The sequence below is a fragment of the Danaus plexippus genome, chromosome 23, assembly GCF_018135715.1.
Source record: "Danaus plexippus chromosome 23, MEX_DaPlex, whole genome shotgun sequence".
NCBI lineage: Eukaryota > Metazoa > Arthropoda > Insecta > Lepidoptera > Nymphalidae > Danaus > Danaus plexippus.
In genome coordinates, this window is record NC_083551.1 from 3,927,855 (window position 1) to 3,945,417 (window position 17,563).

Here is a 17,563-nt window from a genome sequence, read left to right on the forward strand (position 1 = left end):
ACGTAAAATCATTATCACGCAAAGTGGAAAAAGTGTAGCAAATAAGTAAATAGGAACATAAGACAAAAAAAAAAAATGCACACACAGCGTATGTTGTTCGTTCTAGCGTGACGGAGAATAAAAATCATAGACGGATCACAGAAGGATTCATTGACGAACTAACCACCGAAGCAGGTGGTGCGCCTGTGACCTACAAATGGATTGGTGAAGAGTGCAGTGCTGGTGAAAAGACAGTGAAAATGACTCCTTTAATTTACTTTGTCACTTTAGCGTTGCTAGGGCAGGCTAGGTCAGATGTAGTAGAATTGAATTGTAGTGATAATGCTACATGTATAGATCATATGGCCAAAGAATTAGTTAGGAGTTTGAGGCAACAGAAGTCTGTCAAGCTATTCGATCTTCTCACTGTAGAGCCTTTGAGCAACAGGCAAGCCAGGTCAATCAAAGATCCCTTAACAAAGCTGCTAACTACCCATGGTATCAGCTTCGACTGGAACGACTTCACCTTCAGATTCTCCAATCCCGAAGGCAAGAGTGACGCATTGGATTTAGAAGTATTTGAAAGCAGAAGTGTCAAAGGTAAGTTTTATTATAAAATTATTAATTTCAAAAGTGAAATAAATATTAGATTAATTTATGTTTATCTCAAAAGCTTTAATGTTAAGTATTTATATGTGATATCGTATATATTTTGTTACTGAAATTGTTTTAGCTTAAATTACAACTATCTCGAATCACCTTTAAGGACAGATCGATTTAAGGGGATAATTGTTTCCGTGTTTCCAAAGTGCTTTAACGAGTTTAAAATTTCCAATTAACAACCACCCACATCGAAAGCGTAAAGATAAAATAAACTATGTAATTATTATGAAATAACCTACTCGTGAATCATTGCTACATCTGTAACGCATCAGATACATAAGTAGTCAATTAACTTAATTTGCAATTTATTAAAAATAAGTACATGAATACAGTGTAATTGCATGTTTATTTTAACAAAACCTCATCAAATATAGTATAGTTTCTTTAATCTGTTTATTTCCCTAATAACTTCTGTGTTCTTATGAAAAAATATTTATAAAGGTGAGAGAGATAAAAAAAATTTAAAGGTGTTTTAAAGTTAAGTAAATATATAAATAAAAAAGTTATATAACTTACAGTATTAAGGAATTGAATGGCGTGATATATTTACATTTTAATTTTCTATCTTAAGAACAATTAAACCAAGTGTACAACAAAATTACAAAATAAATTCCAAACATCATATTATTGTTTAAACGTATTTTATTTTCAGGTATGCTAGCTGCTGAAGTAGGGCATTTTAAAGCATAATAAAACCGAATAGTTCGGTGTCGAATAATAGAGGGAAACTTTCAAGGCTGATAATATACGGTTTTAGTTTGTGAGCACTTTATCTGACGTACCGTGATAGTTGGTAATTAACACAATATCAAATTAAGCACCCGCTTTCATCTCCAGGAATTCCACACGGCCTAGAGATAAGAGAAAACATTTTGCGACCACATTATCGTTAAGATAAAAACCTCTGGAGATATTTACTATTAATTTAACAGTATTTTTTTTTCATATTATACAATCTGCCTTCCGTTAAACGAAACAATTGCGTTCGTCATTTTGAACTCTACTCGCAATATATTTTAGTATTTTTTTTTTCATTTCGATTATTAATTGAGCTATAATTATTAATTATAATGAACATAACATAAATATGTAACTTCAATTTTACTACAACAATATAAATGTTGTTTCGATTAAAATTTAAGACGAGTTTGATTGTCTTAGTTTCACAATTCTAATCTCTGTTGTTTAAAATATATTAGGGGCTAGAGAGGGATTAATTTATTTGCCATTTAGAATTATATACAAAAACAAAGTTTGGTACATTTGTCTTGTAATGGAAAATATTTTAAACGGGCTGGACTAGACTTGATAAGTTTTAAAATAGACTGATATACTGTGAAAATATCAAATGTAACATATTATTCACAATATTAAAGAGGTTCGTTTAACAGAAAAGAAAGAAAGGAAAAACAAAGAAATTGCTATAAAATATCAATTCTTTCCGTTATAAAACGTTTAGAAAAATACAAAATGAGAAAAAAATATCAAACAGAGATATTATTCCAATCTATTTTATTGGCTGTATATATTTATAATTCTTAAATTAATAAACATGACTTTATTTAAATTAATTAAAATTAAAAAAAAAAAACAAAACTATGTACCAACTTAACTTATAGTTATCGTACTGAATGTCTGAAAATTATTATAAATCTACATTATTTAAACATGATTTTCATTTCATTAATTTAAAATTCGAACATAAATTTTAAAAGATAGTTTTGCTTACAAAATAATAAAATCGAGAAACAGAAAAAGATTTATCTAAATTTTTTAATTTCACTTAGAATTTAGTAATAATTTATATTTAATATGGAAAATTTAAATTATGGTATTGTGATCTTATTTTTTCATCGAACCAAAGACGATATTGGAAGGCTTGAAGGCGAGTAAAAATATGAAGAACGAAATAAAATTTGCTCTTCATTTTACCTTACTTATTAAACTAAGCGTCTATAGTAACCGAACAACGAACATTTTGTATAAGGACATGACAGTGGTTATAATAAATTGCAATCTGAATTTGACATGTGCTAAAATCGAAAGTAATTCCTACATAAATCATATGTTTTTTACATACAAGTGTATAAAAGAAAACGAAATTCTAAAATCTCGCTGTTGGTAAATAATTGCATCTTGCATTGCAATTGCATATTGCATATAAATTTTATCCATCGTAAGATGATTAAGTTATGGTCCATGCAAAGGAAGTTGTTTAATTATTTATTCGATATCCGTGTTTGTCACGCGAACGACGCAAGTAGTCCAGAAAAATTAGACAATGTGACGGTTTTGTGGAAGCGTTTATTAGTAGTTTTTTTTTTAAATATCTACGATATACATATATATTTCATAGAATCATCTCAGACGTACTATTACTTTATATATTATATTCTATTTAGAATATAAATTAATACTTCTCGCCACACATTCCTATAAAGAGCCAACATATATTATCATCGCCGTATTGAAGGTTTAAATTCAGGAAGCATAAGCGCCTTGTGCTGCATAAATTTCGTCGGTGTCCAATATCCGGGACGGCACCTAACGCAAATTATACAATAATGTACTATCTAATAATGCTGCGGTTAGTGTGACAAGTTTAATAAAGCTAAGTTTGTTATTCTGAATACAACACTAATATACAAGGAAACGACAATATTAAAAGGAGTTAAATATTACAAAGGATTATATATATCATTCTCATCCAAAAATAAGTAAATAAAACGCATATGTTTTTATCAAATATGTCAAACCTAGTCTATAACAATGAAACACAAGTTTGTATACAAAAATTTTCATTTAGATTTGAAACAGTAAATGTTAAATAAAAATGCATTTCTTTTGCATTTAAAAAGATAGCGTGTTTCATGTATAATGCAGTACAATATAATAAATGGACTAGAATTTTATTGTTTGAATGATTGAATGAGTGAACGATTGAATTATTGAAAAACTTTTAGACCGCTCTAGTTATGTCACTCTTATTATATGATGTTAGGAAAGTGATCGTAAAATTTACTATCAATATATACCGGAATAAATTTCCAGAAACCTTTTGGCTTTTTCAATATTTTATAACACACATATATACATATATAAGTATTACTTTTTGCAATAACTAGGACATTATTTACGTATATTTCATTATGATCATCATCAGCCTATCGGAGCCCACTGCTGAGGCCTCTTCTAACATGGAGAAGGTTTGGGCATTAATCACCACGCTTCCTCAAGACAGGTTGGCGATTTCAAACATATAATTTTAAATTATAAGTCCAGGTTTCCTCACGATGTTTTCCTTCACCGGCTGTTAGTGGTTTCTAAATACTGCTAGAAAGTACATATTACTGAAAAATCACATTGGTACTTGCCAGGTTTCGAACCCGCGCCCTCACGCATGAGAGGCAGTCCTTTAACCTCCATACCACCACGACTTTTCAATGTCAAAAATTTACGTATATTTACAATGTACATATACTGTAACTATTTTTACTTTTTATGAAATATAGTAATTTATTTCATAATGAAACAATAAATTACATTTTTACTTAAAACCTTTAAGATTACCGATTCATTTATTATATTTTCATTTTAAATACACGTGTTAAAAGAGTACTTAAATAATTTATCTGACGTTTTAATTAAAAATGTTTACGAAACGTAAAATTAATATTAATAAGAACCAGAGCTCTTTCTATCTACAGCTTAACCTTTGGATAAGCATTTACTTAGTATAAAATAACTTCCAAGTAATCCCCACCCTCCGTTATTAAATAGGGTAGAGGATTAAGGCCTTTTAAATAAAAGTAAAACGTCGCTATGAATCTCGAATTGTTTGTTATTTCCCAATTAATTGCCAATAATAGTTTGTAAGAGAATACTCCTTTTATATCCAAAGATTTTAATAGAAGTTGTAACAGAAAACCAAAGCGCTCTGGAATAATTTGAACAGTACCAAAAATTTTTTTATTACTGTGGCTTAAAGGCAATTTATCCTAACATTGGTTAACCGGCATGTCTGTTTCGTTGTCAACTGTCAGGAACTTATGCTGTTGATAGTGCGTAACAGTAAGTTACATTATTTTGTATATGTTATACATATCTAAACTCAAAACCAAAAAAAAAAAAAATATATAAGATTTTAACGAGTACACATTTAAACAAACGATATACTTTCATCTCATCTGCCCATAGACACGGTTACTGCAAAGTAGACAAAACCTCGGGGCAAATGAACCATGTACCTGGTACCATTACCTGGTAGAGCTTAGCCGAGGTCAAGTATCTTGAACGTGGGCTGGCTCTACCGGGCAAATACCATCCTCTCATAGAAGATCGAAGAAGGAGTCTGTAATGGCTACGTTTCTTCCGATGAGTGAGAGTGCCGTTAGCCCTTTCCTTTTTCTCATCCTTTCCTCTCCCGGAATTGATGAGTACAATGACCTTGTTGATGAGTACAATTACCTTCTGTCCTGCATCAGCCTAAGTCTATTGTAAGGCATTGAGAGTGTTTCATTGTCATGGGGTCCAGGGAGATCCTGAAACTGCGAGTCAGTTAGGGGGGCCCCTTGCAAGCGACACAAGAATCCACTCACAATTCAGTCCAAGGGCAGGGCTTTTTGACAGGATGGTTATTGAACAACAGCATTCTTTTCCTCATTCCCTTCACTTTAAGGTTGGCAAAGCGTCCGCAACATTATTTTGCAGATGTCCATGGTTCACGGTACCTCCCATCGGGTAGGCCGTTTGCTCGTTTGCCGCCTTTAACATAAAAAAAAACTTTTATAAAACCGAGTAGTAGGTCTGAAAAACATAGTTTTAGTTAAATTAATAATAAGATTGCATGCTAAAGTAGCTATTTTCTATATGAAATATTATAAAAATAAAAAGCTTGTATCTGTTATTAAATTTTTATGTTTGTATTTGTTATTTAATTTAAATCTATTTCCATAAATAATATACACCTAGTTAGACTAGACAAGAATAATGCAAATATTTCTTTGTATATTATTTGTGTAGAAAAATCTCATCTTAAAAATCTACAGTTTAAAAAATTACCACTTTTCTACAGTCTGAATACAAAATTATCATGATAATTTTAAAGATTGTGTTATGTTTAAAGCGAAGTTATCATTTAAAGCATTCGACGTAGGAATAATGGGTTTGATATATGATCATATATTCAATAATTAAGATTTTTGTGATGTGTTCATAATTTACACATTTCTTTCATTTACATATTTCTGTGATGTGTTCATAATTTACACAGTCTACGTTACATAAAACATGAATCACTCTTATTCATATTAAGCGATTCACGTGTAAAATTAATTAGGAAACTGAAGATACGTATCGCATTTATTTTTTGTATTAAAATTATTATAAAAGCATTGTTCGGTTTTAATAAAAAAAGGAATCACTGAATTTTTTTTAAGTTTGAATTAAATAAATTAAAATTTTTATCCTTGCAGATGATTCTGAACCACTTCCGAAGAAATCAACAGGCAAAGATGAGGACGAAGAGAAACACAAAAGACTTCAGATAAGACCTATCAGTAAGTTAAATTATAATTAATTATATATATATATATAGTCCCGCAAGACTTTCCATGAGAAACGATTTTATAGTTAGTGTATGTAAATTTGATTGTTTTCCGCTGATAGTGTCGGATTTAATTTCTGTAAAACATAAATCTGTATACATGTTAGCAATGTAACAAATACAATCTTTTATTAAATTTCGTTCAATAGTGTTAGAGTAATTGTGTAAGTACATAAAATATTACTTATACTTTCTTCTCTTTATGATCTTGGTATCGTAATATATGTTCAGATCTATAACACTTGTATGAACTTAATTCAGAATACAATAACAAACTTATTTTTTACTGATTTAAATTCAATAACTACACTGTTGGACTGGAAATTATATACATACAAATATTCATACACTCGTAAATACATATGTGTGTATGTCTAATATAGGATCTCTCTCTTTAGCAGTTTATTAATAATAGATAAGACTAATGATAAAATCCATCGAGGATTTTTAGTGGACTAGCGTCTTAAATATTATTACTCAAAAATACTTAAAATTTTTAAAGCGTCAGTTTGAACGTATCTGTATATAAAGCTATAGTTGATTACAGTAATTTTATACGTAAATAATTCATAATATACAACTTTATGGTGTTACAATAAAGTGTATTTTCATTTAAAAGTATGTCGCATACGTTTCATGTTTACTTGAATACATGGAAATCCACTCAGCTATTGTTGCTTCATGAAATTCAATCATTTGTAAACATTACCCTGAATGTTTGTGGTTAACTCGATTATGTGGACTATATGAGAATGAAAATTAACTTAAAACATACAATGATATCGTTATTAACATCATAAGCCTTCAAGCTTCGGCTATGAAATTACCAGAGCAAAATTTTAGGCGACTTCATTTGGCAGTGTTAGAAGCAAGCCAAACTATGATTCATTATAAAATAATAAAAAGCGAGTATTGTAAAAATAAATATGATGCTATTCGTGAAATTTTATCTCAACGAAATTATTTTAATCTTATTAAATTAGTTAACATATTTAAATAAATTTTAACAAAACTTATATTTATGTACACCACATATGAAGTAGAAATATAAATCTGTGAGCGAGTTATTTAGTGAGGGACATTTATTAACATAACGAAATACAAGCGTCCGTTTATACCGTAATTCTCTTTTATGTTCGTTCCCGTAAATGGAAGATTCTATGACAGAAAACATTTATTCGTATCATTTTACTCAATATTTTAGCATTTTGTAGTCATCATTTCAATTTTTATAGACCATTTACTGGGGGGGAAACTGTTTATTATTATATTGAAAGAGTCTATATGAAGTCTTATAGATAATTTCATTTTCTGTAGTCTCTTTCTTTATTTGGTTTGATTGTGATAAATATGTGCAATATTAAGAAGTAAATATTGAACAAAGACGTGATCACGTTAGATCTTAATATTATTTTGTTATGAGGCAAAAATGTGTGCGCAATCTTTTATCAACGCGTATACCCTCACCGCTTTGTAGCGTGTAAAAAAATAGCATTTTTCTTACAAGTTAGAGCTTTATGAGGTATTTAAGAAATATATTATCTCCCGTGCCAGAAAATAATAATTTTTCTAACGAAAACACTTTTGTTTAGCCAATGAAATAATAAAAAATTATGATTGCTGTAAAATCATTTTCCCACGATATCTAGCATTATAAACACATCTACGGATATTACAAAACAAATATTACTAGTTGACGCCTCTTTTATGGTGTTATTTGTTATTCTGATCTCACAAAGCTATTTACGTATTTGACGCGAATTATTTGGCCCCGTTGATTCCGATCATAATTCCCTCCGCCATAATAATTTCGTGTATTTATCAATAGATCGTCAAGAATTGAATCACATTTCATTCGATTTCCGTCCATAAATTGTTCTAAACGTTAAATTAATATTTATTTATTAATTTAATAAAGAGAATAGAAACGTCTACATGAATAGGACTTCAGAGCTTTAGTCCACAATTTACGAGAAACAGTGTCTTAGTTTGTTTGTAAATTACGCTATTACGATGATTTCATAATGTGTGAATTCAGTATTCTAATTTGAAATCTTATACCAACTAACATTATTTTACAAACATGGGTTGGAATGTTTAATTAATGATACTATTTATTCATGAATCTTCATTCATCGTGTGTTGATCTGAGCAGGTACTATGAGTTAAATAGAATTTAATCATTCATCTATTTAATTCTCTTCAAACATGTATATGTGAATTTGTGTAATTTCTACAAACATAATCGAGCTTAATGCTAGGATGCATTCTCTACAAGTTCATCTCAGGGTGGTAGAAGAAAAATTATTTGGCTGGTTAAAAATAAGAAAACAAAACTAGTTTAAATCTAGAAAAAACAAAAAATAAATAATAGTAATTAATTGTCATACTAGTTGAATCACCAAAAATAAACCGAGGTACTTAATTATTAATATTGCCATATATTATCTAACAATTTAATCCCGCTGTGTAAGTTTATATGTGTTCGTAAATTGGAATTATTTTTATTCCGCTCATTTTTTTCTTTAAAATACGGGAAAATGGAAAAAGCCTTGTAAAAACCATTGTATGATGAAAATAGGTTACAGAAGCGACGTAAAATTACAAAGTAAAGAAATAACATTTTCTAAAATAAATTGGTTTGTTTGAAGAAATCAATATAACATACACTTCACAAGGCAATAGAAAACAAAATCTTGCTATACGTTTGTCAAAATCGCAATCTTAGCTAATAGTTTCACAGAACTTATGTGAAATATTCACTATCGAACAGTAGGTGGCAAGTAATTATTTTCAACCAAAATGCTATTTTATTATTTTTTAGAGCTATTTTCCTATTTTTAAGTTAAGAAAGATATGCTAGGAGTTTTATTCGTATTTTTATTAGTCTACTTAATCTGCAAAATGCTTAGATGTTGATCAATTCGATTCAGATCTATGTTTGAACTCCATTGTTATTAATATTTTTAGGAGATATGTTATTATATGATAGACGCACTTACATAAGTCTTACTGCAGTTTTATCACCGATAATTTTCGATCTTATTGTATATATTTTTTTTTTGTAAATTTATATTTCATAATAATCATGCTATATGTGATCTCCTTTTTAGAGAAACGAAGACAGAAGCGAAAGGTAATGCAGGCAGTCATCCCTCTACTCTTCGGTATGAAGTCCGCTGGGGTTGTGATATTTGGTCTCTTCATGGTGTCAGTAATTACCATTAAGGCCTTCTTGGCCAGCAAGATGGCTCTCATGGTGACCGTGGGAATGGCTATGAAGAAATTATACGAAAGCTATAGCACCGGGTGAGTTTACATTTATATGCATAATCATCTAAATTAAACATTTCTTCTTACATGCATCTCTAAAAAACACTTCACTGGTTCATTTTCTAAAGAAAACATATGGTTTTTTCTTATAAATGACATAAAACATAATTTTTTTTGAGTTATGCACTTTATGCTTGAATATTTTCACTTATTTAATAAAAATATCATTTCCAAATATATTTTTTTGTGATTTTAATTCAAATCAAATGTTAATTCTAAGCATTTTGCATAAAATTCTACACAAATGGTTGGACTGAATTTATTTGACAATCACTGTCGGTTTTAATTAAATTGGTTTTATACAGTAAAATCGAGTTTCTACTGTATTTACTTTTAGGCCTACTAATAGTGTAAAAATAGACAAAAGTTTATAGATGTATATATGCTGTACCTAAACTTGCGAGCTTTAAATTAAATGACTGTTTTAATCTACTTTTTAGATATTTGAGAAAATATTTACTTTTTTCCGTCCAATTAATCACAGTGCACACGTTGATGCCAATTTCTATCTAATCATCCGTATTGAATTCGGAAATATTGAAAAAAAATTTGCAACGATGCGTACTAAGAATGTTAATAAGTTACTCGCATGACTGTACCGTTTTTTCTGACTATAAAACAGACACGCACGATATTATACATAATGTATGAGATTTCACCGGACTTGTTAACGTGACCGATATGGAATCAATTCTGTGTTTATAAATGTTACGCACGACAAATTTTACTAATAGTTCTGCTTGAAAAAAGGTAAAACATACCATGATTGGACCGATGCTAACTTTCATGACAGTGGAAATTTGTTTGTAATTTATATCCGTATATAGCAGGATCATAAATTGCATAGACTTTATTACTTTAATCTAGTTATATCCACAAACAGCTGACTATACTATGATAACTGAAGAAATGTTCGACTTCAACTTAAGACCAACACCGACAAATACTTGGACTATCAAGACTGGAATATAAGATTTGGAGCTACCTTGTTACTCACAATAAATTTGTTTGGATTCCAGCATTGGTTTGCAGAATCATCCATACCTTTACTCGCAATATCCGATCGATTTTCCAAGCGCAACTTCGCACACATACTCAGTAGGCGGAATCAGCCCACAATTTGGATCGCCAGAGTTGTACAGCCCCACAGCATTGGGCTCACATTCACATGTACAGGAGTTGATACAGCAAAACGACGCGAGTGCTCAGTCGTCACAACAGGCGCCTACCGTAGTTCTTAATTCAACTCGGGCAGCGGAAAGGTGGGATGGTAAGTCGAAACTGCTCAGATATCTTGAACCCGTGGTTGACAAAATAAGGAGTTTCGTCGATCCAATTGCCAGTGTATTTTACGACGCCATGCCAGCAACATTCAGAGGACTCAATTCTGCTGTTTCTACAGCCAAGAGTGTAGAATCAGAAGTTGAAGAAAAAGCAAAATCGCCGAGAGAATTTCTCATCCCACAACCACGACATATAGCGCAAAGAAAAATATCACAAAGGAAACCAGTACGCTACAGACCAAAAAAATATGTAGAATTTAAAGTAGATTTAGATAAACTGAAGCGTAATAAAGATTTTGTCGAATACGTTAAGACAAAGAAATACAAACATAACTATCCAAACACCTATTACTATCCCAGGATAAAATATTATGTAAATCCGTCAATGTTTATTCCTAAGCCAAATAACAACAGATTATCTTTATACAGAAAAAACATTCTGAATACCAAAAATATGTTAGTTGATAAAAACGATACCACCTTTACTCCTACAAGTACCGTGTTAACATTAGAACCAAGTGATTGGAAGCCAATCATTGTATATAATGTAACAGATAAGCCGAACTTAAAATTGAACGAAACTAAAAAGATACGTAGAAAGAAAGTCAATAAAAAGCGTAAAAGAACGAGGAGAAGTTTGGGTTTACCCGAAACACAAGGTTATAACTATCTTTATAACTTAAATATTAAAAAAGATAATTCAGTTTTTATAAATAATTTTGGGAGAGGATTTTCTGATTTTATTACTGACATCATGACATTTCTTTTTAAATCTTTAGATGATTATACAGAAAAATTCATGGAGGATACTCTAAAACCCAAAACTCCCCCCAAATACTACTCTGTGGCATATAATCTGTTAATGTATTATTTAAATACTCTTGAAGGTTTGGTTGAAGTACACGAAGTTATTCAAAATCACCTTAACGATGATGGTGATAAAGGAGTTAAAATAAAGAAAAAAAGAAAGAAATCAAAGAATAAAATTAAGAGTAAGAAAAAACCTTTTAACAAATTTGAAAATTTAAATCATCATGATTATTACATTGATACGGATACAAATGATACGGAGCATTTAGAAACTTGATTATATTTTTTTGTAGCAATCTTTCCGGTGAAGGGTTACTTTTGATTTATTTCCATGAAACAAACTGAATTCCTGTAAATATGAATTGGAATGTATTGAATAATTAATTTATGTAATTATTTATTTATTTTTAAGTTCATTACATTTGTAATACGTAAAACATAAAGAAGGTTATTCTACGAGTATATTATTTAGAAAATGCATTTGTTGTCCATTAAATGATAATAAATTATTAATTGTTTATATTTTGAGAATAATTGTTTCATTTTGACTGACATTTGTATATTAATCATAAGTGATAATGATTATTGTGTGTATGCAGGGTACCGGAGACGTCCAATGTTTTATGGAACCTCGCGCGCTACTTCAGATTCCTATTCGGCCTACCAGAGACGCCGCTGAGCGCTCCATCAATGCCCGCGCCTATGTATAGTTTGCCCGAAATGCCGAATATGCAGGGTCAAATTTTTAACCCTACAATGCCTATGCCAACGGCACAATAACAAAATTGGACATTTGGATTTATAATGGATCAAGTGGCGTCAGTTAGTTCAGAATGCTAAATGTCAGATTACCACTTAGCGTCAACTTGGTCCGATTAGACAAATGTGTCTTGGAACGTGGTGATCTGACATTTAGCGAAAATCAGTCGCAGTGATTTAAGTTTCCGGACTTAAATGTATCTTGTTCTTAACTTCTCTTGATGTCTGATAGTTTAAAGCACTGCGATCTGATGGTTTTAAGACTGAAGTTTAAACTCGCAAGTGTATTAGTCTAATTCTGAGGTATAATAAGCGCGAGCCCGTCGACTTTACTTAATTTTAGTTATGTTAATTTATTTTAGGTTAATATTATTTATTCGGCACTATGTGAATAAAAAGATGAAATAAATATAATTTTGCTTCATTTTTACACATTTATTCCGTCGTTAAGGAGGGTTTTATCTGGGAATTGACCTGAATCTGACAATCGATTACAATTTCTTGGAAATTTATAACACAATAGCAAGAGAGGTAAGTATTTCAAAGAAATTATAGTACTTAGACCCATTTAATGTACTATATTAATATATTATATATACGTATTATATATTAATACGTATATACAGTAGAAAAGCGTTAATCTATGAAAATGGATGTTGAATTACTATTTTAGGCTAGGATATTTTCCTGACACCAACATTTTGCAAATGTTACTATTAGAAGATTTAATAAACTTTACATTAACGAAATGTCCTTATCAAATACTTTAATTAAAAAAAAAACTTTTAAATTATAAAAATTAAAAAAACATTATATTTATTTGTATATTATTTAATAATTAATATATATATATGTACATATATCTTCAATATCTTCTATACTTCACATTTCCAATCTCGTCATCCCAGTGCCAGTGATCTTTCATGTGATCTTTTGTTTTGAAGTCCGTGAAAACTTCGTATTTCACGTTATTGAGCTGTGTGTTAATATAAAATAAATGAATATTAATTTTATTAAGAACCCAGGAACGCTGCATCTGCTTCAAAAGCATTTCTTGCATGCAAAAACAAATTCCAATAAAGCATGATCAAAGAAGCGAAAAGGCCTTTTTCTTAGTAACATTTATATAAACTTCCTAGATTTAACTTGAGAATATTAATTATTATTTTATAGATAACATTGAAGTGGCTCGAAAGTTGAAGATTAAATCAATTCTTATTACTAAGGAAAAACAATTTATTAACAGAATTATTAAAACAGTTATTTACAAGCAATACTTAAATAGCAATTATGTAGTTACCTTTCTAATTCTTGAGACCAACCAATTATTTAGACCGTTTATTAAAATTCAAACTTTGTCATTCAAGTTAGTAAATTAATAATTTTCAAGAAGTTGATTTAAATTTTGGATCAATTTTCATTGATACAAATTAGTTGTGATATCAAATAATTAATTCGTATTTCCATTTAAGTGGTAATTAAGTGAAGAAAACATATTTATTTTAAATAATAACTTAATATTATCATTACAAGGTAAATCATATTTTAATGCTTTCTCACAGGAATCTTTTTTGTGTAGCAATTTCGTGTCTTTAAATTTAAATAAGTGTCCCTTTTCCTGTTATTTTTATTAACGTTTCGACACATTAGTTGAACAGCTGTCACAAGAGGCAATTCATGTTAAAAATATGAGTCCCCACACATTAAACATTAAAGATATTTCTTTTTTTCAGATTCATAAAAGGCCATAGACCAATACAATATGTGATTATAAATTTTTGTGTGTGATATCTTAATATATATTAATGGATTCCGTTCCAGCAGAGTTCCAGTTCTTTTATACTTAAACAATAAATACTAAAATGAGCAAAAAATTCAACGATATATTTCATCATAATAATATAGATCATCGTAATAAAACAGCACATATGTTACATGAATACCATCTTTATGTTGCAACTTATAAAATACTTTAGCATACAACACCGTCGTTTCATAAAATTACCAAAGACCCCTTTTTGTGACCTTTACCATAACAGCCGTAAACTACCTTTTTTAGGAACTGCTTTAAAACAGATTAAAACCGGGTTCTAAGTATCAGAAGTGGGGGTTCATTCAAAGACCAGTTGTTTTAACAGTGCTACACTCTTCAGTTTATAATGGAATTTATAGTGGCATAAATAAATTTAATGATATGATATAAATGAAAATCTAAATGCAAAATGTTTGAAAACTAGTTAAAGCATTGATATTAGCCACATAATAAATTTAATATAAATATGGGCTTTCGCCATCATTTTATTTTATATTTACTACAATTTTTTTTTTTATAAAGTTATTTATAAACAGCGGTCAGTATCAATACACATTTACTAATAAAATTTTACCACATGCGTTTAGAAACTCTGCAATTACTTAAAACTACTACTAAAATATTAAGTTCAACCCTGTTAAGTAAAATATATCAACTTTTCAATCTTATTAGTGTTTCATTACTAGTAAGTAAAGACTGAAAACTAATTAACTTCGACCGTCATTGAAAACTTTCGTTTTAAGAAACTTTTAGGTTTAAGAAATAAAGTTTTTCCTTGGTTTTTCAGATTTATATTGGAACGTAACTTGCTGCTCAGGATTGGTGAGAAAAAAAAAAACTAATTTCATCAAACCGTAAAACAAAATCATGATTATTATTAATATTTTTCTTTTATTTTCAACTCGATAGTGTTTGACTATCATTCCACACGTTGAAAGTCAACAACTACTCGAAGTTCACGGTCCCTAAGAAAGTTAGAAATCCAGGTAACAAGACCAAGAAAAAACTATAAAGCGTACCATGCTATCATACTTGACCCTGTTCAAAGCTTTCGAGATGTCGAGTAAAATTGTGAGAACGTCATCTTTAGTCTTTAGAGTTCTCCTCCATAAATGTGTGCTGTGAACCAGAAAATCCCCAATAGATCGATTTCGGTAAAACCCATATTGTCGGTCAATGACGCGATCATTGTCTTCTAGGTATGACATGAGGCGACGGTTGAATATAATTTTTATCAATATAATATATTGTTTCATAATCTTACAGATCATGGAGCCAATTAATATCTGGGAACGGATCTGCTCGGCTTCTTTTTTCCGATACTGCAAATACGTTGGCACCTGGCAATCTTCCAAGACTTAAACACTATGCCAGTCATTAAAGAGAGGCGGTACAATCGTGTAAAAACATGAGATAACTCGGGTGCACATGTCTTTAGTTCTATGGCTGAAATACCATGCGGAACTTTAGCTTTGTTCACTTTATGACAACGCAGAGTTTTCAGTACCTGTTTGTGAGTATTGCGGATCTCTGTTATAACGAAACTGCAGTTAAAGAAGCGAAGTAGTGTGCGATTACTGACTGAACGTGACTGAAAAATCAAGACGTGATTTTAGAGCGAAAAGGGAAGGGAGCAGTCTTTGCTTTTTCTTTTGCCGTATGAGCTGACGTACTATTAGGTTAAGCCAGAGGATAAAGTAACGACTGACAGAATTTTTTTTTAACGCTTTGGCTAGAAAGACAATATAAGTTTACTGCCGGAAGGTTGAGTGGAGAGTTTCGCCCTTAATAGTTAATACGATTTGAACAATTCTTCTTTAATGTTCTTTTGCAGGACTTGGTACAACATCCGATATTTTACAGTTTCGAGCATCTACCCATGAAAGATAAGCCGAAAGTTTATTCTTTTCAGCCTTAACACATTCGGCTGTGCACCATGGGCGGGTTTTGCGTGCAATGGATACGTCTGTGAGGGGTATAGAATATTCCATAACCTGATGTTTCTCATCAGTGATAGCGTCCGCGCACTTTGACGGATCTCCTATGGATATGCAAAGAAAGGTAGCATCTCATCCCAATATGCTGACTTTTACCGCCACATTCTCCTTTCACCGTGAAGTTTCACCGTGAAGGCGGAGGATCTGTCGATACAAAAACCATACAGTTGTTATTGGTTACCAATGGGGATGACACTTCGAAGGTGTGTCTCTCTGGATTTATTGTCAGCAGAAGGTTCAGGCAATTGAATATGTGGTCATGCACATCTGGCACCCTTTTGTAGCTTTCTTTATCATCTGGGAAAGACTTAGTGATTTGACGAAATTCAAAGCTTCTCTCCCAGCGTAGTCCGTCAGCTTATATGGAAATAGCCAGTCTTGATGGTGGGTATTAAAATCTCCTAGAAGGACAAATTCTGTTGGAGGGTACCGAAGAAGAGAAACATCAACAAGATTTTTTGTCAAGTCTGTTGAAACCAATTTATCTTAGAAAGTAAGATGAAGAATTATTTTATTCTATTTATGTGACAAATCACACAATCTCAATACCGATCTTCATTTAAACACACATTTTACGTGCCAGAGAGTCTTAAAAACTGTAATAATTTTGTAACTTTATCTTTGCTTTAAAAGGATTGTTATTATGTTCATGTGTATTTATTAATAAATATCATTAAGAAATTGGAAGGCAAAGAAATGAAATATCATTTTATTTCAGTGACTCTCAATTTTCTAATTGGTCCTTCAATTTACTTCAATCTTAATGAACGTCATTTGCTGTTTTAAGAGAGTTCGTTAAGCTTGAATTTTCCAATAAAATAAATTTATTATAATTTTGTTTTCAATGTATGTTCGCTTTCAGATAACAGTATCATTTAAAGAGCATTGTTTCAATTAAACTGATATTATATTACAAACAATATTTTGTTGGTTAGTAAAGATACCAACTTTTGATTCCTTTTAAACCCTCACAAATTTTTAGGTATTCATATATACATAGATATTATTTTGTCATTTTCAAACTCATGAACAACTAATTGAGTTAACTACCAAACCTATTTGAATGTAATATTAATGTACAGCTACAGTACTGCTTCAATAGTAACAGTTTTTGTATTCATAATTTTTAGAGATCATGACTTTACCCAATTTTTTTTCCCAATCATGTATATTATAAAAACAGTTGCTAACTACATTGTTTGCTTCATATCCCAACAATCTTCAAGAAATAAAACCGCCTTGTTGTGTACCATTGTGTTGAAGTGCGCTTTTATTACACCGCTATTACTCGTTTGTGGTTTGCAATGAAGTATTCATTATA

At 30.5% G+C, this 17,563-nt stretch overlaps 1 protein-coding gene across 1 annotated transcript; it reads left to right on the forward strand.

Moving 5' to 3' along the window:
• The first annotated feature begins 181 nt into the window (after positions 1–181).
• Positions 182–12,749, forward strand: LOC116774934 (uncharacterized). Its single transcript, XM_032667721.2, has 5 exons — positions 182–579; positions 6,117–6,200; positions 9,361–9,556; positions 10,600–10,850; positions 12,273–12,749. The coding sequence occupies exons 1-5, from the start codon at positions 240–242 to the stop codon at positions 12,350–12,352; spliced, it is 951 nt and encodes a 316-aa protein (XP_032523612.1). The 5' UTR covers positions 182–239; the 3' UTR covers positions 12,353–12,749.
• Positions 12,750–17,563: the final 4,814 nt, after the last annotated feature.